The sequence below is a fragment of the Zeus faber genome, assembly GCF_960531495.2.
Source record: "Zeus faber genome assembly, chromosome: 12".
NCBI lineage: Eukaryota > Metazoa > Chordata > Actinopteri > Zeiformes > Zeidae > Zeus > Zeus faber.
The window spans coordinates 5,343,891-5,355,446 of NC_137196.1; the positions used below are offsets into that span (position 1 = coordinate 5,343,891).

The 11,556-nt window shown below is 42.9% G+C and overlaps 1 protein-coding gene across 1 annotated transcript; it reads right to left on the reverse strand.

The window, feature by feature from the left end:
- Positions 1–1,927: 1,927 nt before the first annotated feature.
- On the reverse strand, positions 1,928–11,353 carry mcm6l (MCM6 minichromosome maintenance deficient 6, like; the record flags this gene model as incomplete). The annotated part of the gene is made up of 19 exons (XM_080011228.1): positions 1,928–2,047; positions 2,256–2,395; positions 2,880–3,077; positions 3,857–3,971; positions 4,512–4,673; positions 5,401–5,529; positions 5,671–5,826; positions 5,944–6,051; positions 6,353–6,494; positions 6,572–6,713; positions 6,801–6,951; positions 7,211–7,356; positions 7,793–7,958; positions 8,516–8,765; positions 8,843–8,953; positions 9,083–9,229; positions 9,427–9,517; positions 10,126–10,130; positions 11,250–11,353. 19 exons carry the CDS (start codon positions 11,351–11,353, stop codon positions 1,928–1,930), a joined length of 2,583 nt encoding a protein of 860 aa, XP_079867354.1.
- Positions 11,354–11,556: the final 203 nt, after the last annotated feature.

The following is an 11,556-nucleotide window of genomic DNA, read 5'->3' on the forward strand; positions in this document are numbered from 1 at the left end:
TCAACTGTTTCTGGATGGGTTTCCTCCTCTTCCTGCCCGCATAGAGACAGTCTCCTGGCGGAATCATCATCTGACCAAAGCAACACAGTTTAATTTCGGATCAATAGCAACTTAAAACGAATATATATATATATATATATATATATATATATATATATATATATATATATAAAATTATTATTTTATTATTAATAATAATAATAATAATAATAATAATAATATACTTTAGGCCTATATAAAGTGACGATAGCCTGCTGTCACTGTATCATGTGAAATGTTTGATAGATTCCTCCATACAAGCCAATCCCCACATAAACAGCAAAACAATTTTAATTCAAAACCTGATCCAGATATCGTGTGAAATTCTTTTATCATGATACATTCCTCCTGAACCCACCCCCACTCGTACATAAACAGCAATCACATCTGACCTGCAACTAACTTAACTAGCCACGCTTCTAACACAGATCAAACCTGTTGCAATGAACTTTAACACGTTTCTAATCATAAAATCGCGCATCGATCATACCAATTATATCTAATAATATAAAAAAGCTTACCAAAAAACTCCCTATGCCCGATATAAAAACGCAGGAGGAAAAACAACTTCCCGAAGGACACCAATCAATAAAGATCAATCAAGCGATCCCCCTGTGCCACACTCTGACGTTTCAATCAGTTGGAGAAGCCTCTGTTTTGTTCTTAAGCGGGGCGGTGTTCTTCCGTTTTTTGAGAAGCGGCTCCCCATTTCAGGTGCAGTCAGCGCGGATTGGTCCCCGGTGACCCACGCCCACCCTGCGCCCTTGGCACGCAACCCTCCCCATCACGCACGACCGACGCACACTCTTCACCAGCGGCGGCGGCGGCAGCGGCAGCACGCTGAGCAGAGAGGATCACGAAGGGAAAGGAACACGTCATTTGCTTATCTATTGATTTATTCACCCCGATAAAAAATATAGCTAGATACAATTTATATTTAATAATTCATTATTTTTCACCTCGCCTTTGCATGCATTTGACTGGTAGGAATTCGTTGTGCCTTCATTGTTGGTCCATTTTTGGATGATTCGTGGAATAATCTGTTTCCGTTTCCCAAATATTGCTAAAAAAAACCCAACAACTAGATATTTATATTTTTCTTGCAAAATCATTACTTGTCCAGTTGCAGAAATTGTTTTTAAGACAATGGTTGACTTTCTGAACGCCTTTTGTGTTATATGCACTTACAGCTTTTAATGGTACCCTTAAAAAGTGCTCAAGTTGATATATAAAAAAAAAAAAAGTCACTCCCTTCAGCCTCCAAGTAAGCCTAATTTCCCTTGATCTTAAAAAGTATTCTAAAATCAACAACCTGAGTTTAATTTAGGATATGCCTGTGCTGTCTTAATCTAGTAAATGGTAGTCTAAATGTCTTTCTGCCTCAAACCGTGGCGCAAGCAAAATTATTTTTAATCTAAATTTGCTCTCATTTTGGTAATTTTGCAGTTATTGTATCAAGGGACCCTAAATTTGATTCGCATTAGGGATCACAAAGTGAGATTTGAGTGTTGGATATGATTAAGTGAAAACTAAACTCAACCAAAACAGTGGTTATTGTACACTCTCCAATGGTGTCAACATCATGTAAATGATATAATTCTGGAGTTGAACCATTAATCCTTTTGCCGAGGAACCCCTGGAATCTCAGGAAGAATGCCTGTGGACCCATTTGCCACAAGTAAGGCAATGAAGAGTCAAGTTTTTTTGGGACGGGATTCTATAGAGATGTCAACATACAAGCTGAGAAAATAATCATTGATTGGAAATATTTATTATATTTTCATCTCTTGATTCACACAAACATTTACACCTTACCACAACACTGGTGGAATGCTAGAATGATCACAGAAGACCAAAACCGGGGGCTGTGGACAAAGCACAGGCACAGCTAATCGTCCAGTATGTAGTTAGGATTTACTACCAGGAAGGGGTCCTCTTCAGTCACTGGATCCTCGCCATCTCCGACCTTCTTCAGCCCTGTCTGCGTCAGCTCAATTATGATATGGTCCTTAAAATGAAGACCCAAATATTAACATTTGACAAGATTTTTAACCCTCCAAGAGCCTGTAGAAACAAATCTATATTACTAAATAAAGTGGGGCCTCTAGAGATCTGGTGGTCCCCAACCAGTCAACCTGCCTCAACTCCATCACATCAGCTCAATACGATTCTGAATCAGTCTATTTGAGGAAATTCAGAACTTCGGAAATGCTCACATAGTGAAGGAGCCGGTGAAGGACCTTCTCAAACAGACTCTTCTTGCTGATCAGATCCTCTTCCGTTTCGATCTCACTCTCCATTTCCTTGAGGTACCAGTTTACCAGCTCGCTCTTCTTCAGAGCACTCTCATCATCCACTGTGAGATGAGCATGAGGTGTTTATTCATAAAAATACAATACATAATACATCTTACAGTTGACCCCCGTGCCTTCAAGAAGAAAAATTTGGTACATTAATATTGATGCCTTATAAGGTTAATAAAATGTGCTGTAAATTTGATCCGTGTTAAAGTCACATTGTTACTTGACAACTTTTCCCAATTTTTGTAAATATTTGTACATTTGAGTCAACTTGCTTGGGCTCACTTTCTGTAACTTGGTACCAATTAGAAATGGCACAAAGAGTGAGCATTTCAGTACAAATATGACATTGACAAACACAACTTGTGTCAGTTTTCTCAGTCAAGATGCGTACGATGAAAACCCTATATGGAATTTGTCAGATGTCTGGTTTTTCCCAAGAAGGAAGTTGCAAAGTCCTTCATGTTGACCAGCAGTCTACCCATTAAGCAAGGTGCAAAAATAAAGTGTCTAGTTCACATTTCACCAACTTTCACTCACTGTCCTCCATCTTCTGCATATGGAGAACTATAAGGTTGGAGATCCGGCGATACTCGGAAAAGGACATCTTCAGGGCGGCTTGGGTGGGGGCGGTAGGCTTCTCCTTGAGTGGCGGCTGCTCGGTGTCCATCATGTCTGCCACATGGCCACTGGTTCCCTGTTTTGCATCTCCACCCTGCGGTGGCGTGTCGGTCTGCTCTGGAGAGGAAGATCCATTTGGCTTTAGATTAACTCGCTGGAAGTGCGTCCCAGGATGGAAATTTAAAAAGAAAAACTACAGATGCAGTGATCCAGAGAAGGGGAAAAAAAACACAAACAAAAAATAAATAAAATTAACTAGATACTTTAGATACGATGTACTAGAAATAGTCTCAATCTGTTCTGCCTGGGCAGTAAAACATTATTTGATGGCCCGGCCTTGGTTGTAATTACATACAAGTTAGAAGTCAAGAGGTCGTGAATAAAGTTGAATTAATATGATAAATAATGTATTTCAGTACTCAGTGCTGAATAGTTGAGACAAATTTCTCATCCATGGCTATATAGCTACAGTACTCTTTTTTTGGGAAACCATTTGTTTTACTCAGTTCAGTTAACTCTCTGATGGATTTCTATTACTAGAAGGGCCTTACATGGCATAAAAAGAATTACAAAACAATAATAAATCAGTCTAGAGCAATTTCAGGTCCTAATAAATGATGCGTAGCTTGCAGCACTAGTTTTATCAGACAACTTGATAGCGCCACATGCTTCTTAATGGGCCGGCCTATTTAAGCAGCCAATCCCTCCTGCTCTCCCTGCTTTGCTGTAATTATTGTAGATCCTAGTAATAACTTGTCCTATCCACCTCCATTTAGTTTGAAGACGGAAGGAGGTGCTGGTGGTGGCCTTTAAGTCAGTTTAGATGGTGTTTTGTGATTATAAGCTATTGCACATTTACACAGTTTTTAAAGAGTTTTTCTGGTCAATCCAATCACCGTTTATCTCTTGGTCGTCGTCTTGCTCTTGGTCAAAATTGATATCGGGAGAATCGACTCTGATGATGGACTTGTTGAGCAGACGAAAAGCCTCCTTCACATGTTTAGGATAAACCTGGGGAGGGCGGACATTCAGGAGTCATTTGTACCATTATAAAATGGCAGCCGGCTAAAAAGCTGACTTCCTTGTATTTAGGATGAGATTTAAGTACAACTGATTAACTTTGAACCTTTGCTTTACAGAGAAACTAGTGCTTTTGTCATGCATTATGTCACTAGCCACAAAAAGCAAAATTTGCATTCAGAAATTGGCCAACTTTTGACAAATGCAACAAAAAACAAATTTTACAATGCAGTGAGACTTCTTGATAAGAATCTTCTGAAATGTGTAGACAATTGGAACAGCCCACAAAACAGTGAAATTTCTTCTTGTTGAAAATGGCTATTTTATCAAGAAAAAATATTCTAGCCCAATCAATGCATTTCAAAAAGACTGTAGTCATTGCTGCCATTTATTTTTTCTAAACGCCAATGAATTATCACTAGAAATAAACCGGGGGTCTCCAAAAACATTGCGAGAAAAATCAAAAAGTGACTTTTTCCAGACCAAAGGATGTTAAGAAGCAAGGGATTACACTGTGTGTATGTGTGTGACCTCATCGCTGCAGTAGAGGCGTGCCATGGCCTCTGACAGCCTCAGCATGCTCTCCAGCTGCCTCACGGTGATCCTCCAAGCAGACTTGGTGTTTCCGCCGCTGTCCCGCTGCCTCAGACGTTTGTACTGCTCCACCACAAACTCCTGGGCGGCCAGTGTGATCTGGATGCATTGGTATATCAGATTTAAAGTGGTAATCCTTAAGATTGTTTTTTGTTTAAAGCTGGCACTTTTTTAAAGAAAAAGCCATTCAATGCACTGGTGTCATGCATGTATATAAAAACTGATCATCCACAACATTAAAAGCACCACTAATAACCACTAATATTGTGTAGCTCCCCCTAGTGCCGCCAAAACAGCTCTGACCCATCGAGGCATGGCAATCCACAAGACCTCTGAAGGTGTCCTGTGGTATCTGGTGCCAAGACGTGAGCAGCAGATCCTTTAAGTCCTGTAAATTGTAAAGTTGGGCCCCCATGGATCGGGCTTGTCATTCCAGCACATCCCACAGACGCTCGATCGGACCCTCACTCTGGCCATTCAAATGATGTAGAAGAAAATGTGATTCATTAGACTGTGATGCACTGTGTGTTCTGACACCTTTTATTTATAACCAGCATGAACTTTTTAAGCAATTTGTGCTAAAGTAGCTCTTCTGTGGGATCGGACCAGACGGGCTGGACTTCACTCCCCACGCTCAATGAGCCTTTGGTGCCCATGATCCGGTCCTTAGAATCACTCAGATCCTCACACTTGCCCATTTTTCCTGCTTGCTGCCTAAAATATCCCACCCCATGTTATTCACTTGTCAGTGGTTTCAACGTTGTGGCTGATCAGTGTATATTAAATTACGTAAATCTTTTTTTAAAGCAGTACAGGAATGACTGACCTTGGGTTGGAATTGCCTGGCAAAGAGGATATACCTCTGGATTTCATCAGTCGAGTAAACTCTCTCGACAGACTCTATGTTCCTGCAGTGGAGATCCACGATGCGCCGAGCTATAGCATAGTCCGTTACCTGGAAGAGGACACACACACACACACACACACACACACACACACACACACACACACACACTTTGACTTTTGTAGCAGCCTCCAGAATTAACAGACACACTGAGTAATGTAAGAAAACATGTCAGTTTAAAACAATTCGTACCTCGTTGCACTCGTCCACAAGAATGAAGAAGAGGTCGAAGCGGGACATGATGGGCGCGGACATGTTGACATTCTGCTTGAGGGACTTGGAGCGGTTGTAGCGGCCGTCAATGGGGTTGGCTGCGGCCAAGATGGATGTACGAGCGTTCAAGGTCGCCTTAAAAAGGGGATGAAAATGTTTTAAACTTTATTCATACACATCACCAACTCTTCCCTTTCCGCTAATCTACTGGGTTTGAATGCCCAGGTTGTGAACATTTAGAGATGAATAAACCTTGACTCCGGCTTTGGTGATGGAGATGGTCTGCTGCTCCATGGCTTCGTGAATTGCCACCTGGTCCTTCAGATCCATTTTGTCAAACTCGTCGATACAGCACACACCCTAAACGGTAAGTGTTGCACAGCATGTGTTCTACAGGTCCAAGTGTCTAAGAGATTCACGTGTTTTAATTGAGGGCAAACCTAAAATCGGACCTCCATACATACAGTACCTGTACATTTAAAGGCCGCACCACCACCACTTCGACTACTTGCCCCCCCACCCCCCTCAAGTTTATTCCAAACAGAGAAATCTGCGTGCGACTGGTAATTAACGCCATGTATTGGCAACACCCCTTTAGTGCAGCAGCTGTAGAAAGAAAAAACATTGAATAGCTCCAAAACACAAAATAGCCGATTAATACATTGTCAGCCAGCATCAGGGCTCCAGCTTCGATGACAAACTCGTGGGACTCTTCATCTTTGACCACGGCGGCCGTCAGACCGGCCGCACTGCTGGCCTTGCCACTGGTGTAGACTGCACGAGGGGCAAAGTCCTCCACATGCCTGAGGAGAACACACACAAACATACAGTAACATTTCTAACCACTTCCCAGGTTCAAGGTAGGGGAACCGGCTCGTACTTAAGGAACTGGCTCTTCGAGGTGCTGGGGTCCCCGACGATGCACACGTTGACGTCCCCCCTGAGAGACGTGCCCTCCATGGTCGTCTTGGCGACGCCGCCGAACAGCATCAGCAGGATGCCACGCTTGATCTCGTCGTTACCTGCGACACCCGTGGGAGTCGGAGAAGCTCTGGGGTCAGTGGGAATGTTAACATGCAGAGGTAGAATTTAGGGAGCGGAAGTTGTACCGTGGATGGTGGGGAAGAGGCTGGTGCAGAGGTTATGATAAAGGTTCTTGTCCTGGGTCATTTCAAACACCTTCTCCCACTCCTGGACAGTCATTTGGTTCTTAACGCTCTCGGCCGTCTGCTCTTCCTGGCGGAGCTCCTTGCCTCCGAACTGATAGATATGCGCAGAAAAAATCCTTTTGAATAGACATAAACTTCACACCATTCACCGTCAACATGAACCAATTCTGAATTTCAAGAAATATTTTTGCTCAGGAAGGGGAACTTCAGCCGTGTTTTCAGTGGTTTCAGGCGACTTCATTTTCTGTGGATCGTGTTCTTTCAAACACCTTAAAACATCACCCTCTGGTTTAATTTAAACCAGAGGGTGTATTAATTTGTCCAGACCCATGGAACGTGTGGCTACTAACCCTTGGGTTGGTGGGAGCCACATGGCAGGCCAGGTAGGCCAATCTGTACGACAGCTCCCTGACCCCCAGGGCCTTCAGCCCCTGGATCCCGTCTGTGTCAAAGCCCTCCTTCCCGGTCACTCTGCTGCTGGTTTCTGAGCGAGTTGCTGGTGGAGGGAAGCGCCAGTTTGTATGATATAGTAGGTCATCCTGATACTTTTCCACATACTTAAACACTATTTCAGGGGACTAATAGTAAGCGCATTAGAGATTTCAACACCTTGGGCTGCAAGGTTTCGCAAATGTTGCCTTCTTTTGTAACAAAGATCGGAAAGCGGTATAGCCTACATAACAAAATCACTGTACAGCATGACAATGTATCAGCCACCCTGTCTATATGGGTTCGCAAACACATCATACAGAGGCTACCCAACATGTCATTTTCAAACCCCAAGAAGTTTAACGACTTCAACTTTCTCTGAAGTTTTTTTTTTTATTACTAGCATAAATTGTAGTGAGCATGTGTCCATAAGATGCTACTTCCACCATAAACTGTTTTAGGGTAACAAGGGTAGCCTTTTTCTCCCAAAAGTCTGCCCGTACCGGCCATAGCCAGTGCTGCCACGTCGGGTACGACGATGAGGGTCCCGGTGAAATCGCAGCGATCCCCTGCCTGGGCCATCTCCACAGCCTCAGCCCTCAGAATCACCTCCACGCTGCGCGGGATGGCTCCACGAGGCAGCTCAGCCTGAGTCTCCTGGATGCGTGCCTGGTCGGAGGGCAGAACGTCACATAAAAAGGGGGCGCTAGTGTGGCTAAGTTCAGAAGAGTATTGTGTGGAATAAGAGCTTAGTAGTGCCTGGATATAAGAATTTGAATAACACCACTGGCGTTAACACGGCACTCTGCTACCAACTCTCTCATGGCGATATTAAATTACTTACTTTTATACCTGACCCTACCTAAATTGGACTGGACCATCTGCACAGGTAAGTGCGAAGGTAGACTAAGCATTAGACAATAACAGAAACAACATATCAAACACTTGGCAAACAAATGTGTATATGAGCTTACTGTATACAACCATGTTGACTTATTTTGACCGTGACAAGGCACTTCCTTTCAATCACTTAACCATGGTTTGCATTTGCCAATTCCAATTGAATGTACGGCATAGTGGGGTCCTGTGTTCCTATCCAAAGACAAGACTAATACGTTTGTTTGGAATCAAAATAATCTCAAACTTAAAACGTCAAATGAAACGCACCAAACAGAGGCCTGTCCCAGTGCAGCATTGACCACTGTGCATCGTCCGGATGTGCATACCTTCTGAAAGTCCACGAAGCGGGACTTGTTGGGGTCCAGCATGAACCTCCTGCGATTGGAGCACACGGGGTTCTTGCAGATGGATGGCTGGGTGTACCTGAACTGCTGCTCCACGTCCTTGATGACCGACTGGCAGTCCAGGCAGAGGAAGGTGCCGCTCACCAGCTCGGGGTGGACCGGGTGGGTCCGGACCACCTGGCCGCTGATGCGGAGCAGGGTGCCGATGCGAGCTGTGGACAGCTCTCGAATCCTGGGGGGGGGGGGTATGATGGTTGTTTAAAATTGCCTTGGATCCTTATTACAAAGCTACAAAAATGTGTGACATACTTTTGTCTCGAAGGGAAGTCAGAAAAGGCCACATAGAACTCTTTGGACGGAGGGATGGTCCCATGGTCTCTGGCAAAATGTCGTACAGCCTGGCATAGATATGGATACACTCTGGGAGGTGGGGGGTGGGGGCCAAGTCAGAAAGTTTCACTCAACACGTCTTTGATAGGCTAGATATTGAAAGACAAAACCAGACCCGTCAAACTGTTCAAATAGACTAATAACAGCTTACTCATTTACCTGTAGTATTCCTCCTGGACAGTGGTTGCCAGTTGCTGGTTAAAATGTTCAATGTTGGTGAAGCTCACAGTCAGGGTGTTCCTCTCAGGTCGGATCAGCTCCTCAGCATCCTGGAGGTACAATACCTCGCCCGACGGGCCCTGAAACCTGGGTTGGTAAAGCAACAGTGTATTTTTTATTTTATTACAGACCATATCTTGTCTTGTCACACAATATCAATATATCTTCCAGCCACAGCTTAGCCATAACTGCCATCCCAACCTTTAACGGACTTGAAACATGAGGCGGAATGCAGTGTAAATGAGACTTGATGTCCATCTCTTTCTAGCGATGGAAATACTCACTCCTCGAGGAACTCCAGGAACAGTTTCTGACATTTCTCTGAGAGCTGGTCCTTCAGATGGACTCCCGCAGCCCCTGCTCCCACCTCCCCGGCTAACGCAGGCTCCATAAGGTCAATCACAGAGTAAAAGGTGGGAAGAAAAGAAAAAAAAAAATCAAAACTGAAGCCACTGGATTGAGTCACCTTTTAAAAGAGCTGACGCACAGGAGGGTTGCCAGATGTGCGGTTTTCCCCCTCTCTGATAAGGAAATATTATAATCAAATTAAAAAAATGTAATAAAATATAATGATGATATTTATACTAATAATCCCTCTATCCATTTCCATCACCACTTATGAAAGTATTGCTGGGATAATACATGCAGGGACAATGCATTATAGTTCAAGTTCAAGTGATTATTTGTCTCATACATACACATATGGTCATACATATATGCAGTGAAATGTCATGACACCCGGTGATTACACAACTACTTCTCTGGTAATTATGCCTGGATACTTATTTTCTAGTCTGGTCTATGAGTAGACCAACTATGACAGTACAGCAAAACAAACATTTCCTAAAACCTTGCGCTTTGAACCTTGAAAATAATATAATATGATGTAATGTTATATGATGTAATATAATATAACAGTAGACCAATCTGTTTAGAGAGTTTTCATAAAGTAAAGTTTGGAAATGGTGGTTGGAGGTGTTTACATGATCTGGCAACCAAAATTGACAGTCGCAGTGCTCAGGTGTGCTGTGCTCCCAGCTAATTGATAGGCAACTTATTTTTCCTCCACCCAGGAGGGACCACCCACAATTTTCCTAACCACCCACTTTCTTTTTATTTTTATTTATTTATATATAGATAATTTAGTTTAAAAAGCCTTTTTTTATTATTATTTTTAATATATATATATACATTTTAATTTTAATTTTATTTTATTTTTTTATTTTTTTATTTGAGCTGTATAGCTCTAATGAGCTTTATATATTAGAGCTGGCCTACAGCTGACAGTTATGCAGGTGATGCAGGATTGGTTTCTTGGGTCTCTAAGGCTACAAAAGCACCATTTATTGCGCGATAGTTGCCTTATCAGGGTTAATTGTGATATAGCATGCAACGTTAAATCATTCAATCCCAGCAGTGATGAATGTTTTCAACAAAATATCGACTGCAGATACATGATTGTGGCCAATGGCCAGCTATATGCACTTAAAGTGTGTGGATCTGCAAATAGTGTTGTATTTATTTGTGACAAACAGTATTTATTGTAATCAAAAAATAAAAAAAATGGTTTATTTTATTGAAGCATTAATAATTAGAGCTTCAACTGTCAGCTCAGTTGACATGGGTGTATTCAGAGATATTACCCTGCATATTAAAATTGTGTTAATCAGAGGATATAGAGAGAATCCTATAGTGCCCCCTTGTGGTTATACAAAGGGTTTAGTGAAAAAATAAACATGGGGTATTTTATTAGGTAGAGCGAATTTTGTGAGATATTTTCTGTATTTGTAACCAATTTAACATAAGTTTTGTTAAATATACTTGCAAAATGAAACCTGTTCCAAAAAGCCTCTTATGCTGTTTTGTCTTTTATAAAATAAATAAAGTGACTTGATCTTGAATCTTGATCTATGTAAGGAGGCTCCGCCCCTTAGGGGCTATTTTGGTATACATCCAACTCCAGGCAGCTGAACTGCTGAAATTTATCAGTTCATTTAAATGTGTATGTACGGGGACTGACGGTAGCAGGCAATGCCCACGACAGACGCTTTGTCTGGGAGCGAAGCATGCCGCCGGCCTCGTGGAGCCACCAGCGTGCGTGGCCTACCGTTCCTCGCTCTCCCGCTTATCCACTAGCAGGGAGTCGCTGATGTCCTCCGAGGTAAAGGAAGTCTCGAAGGCTTCCGCGGCAATCCCAGGTGCAGGCCCCATGAGGGTGTTTCCACAGCGTTGTCAGTGGTCAGCCACAGGCATCTCTGGCTGAATATGACCACCATGAGTGAATCTGAGAAGATCTCACGCGTTCACACAATGCGCCCATTTCGACCATCAAATGACATGGTCGCAGCAGCGCAATCCACCCTGGTGGCCATTTCCTCCTCTCAGACCAAGAGGGAGTGTGTGTTTATGCATGT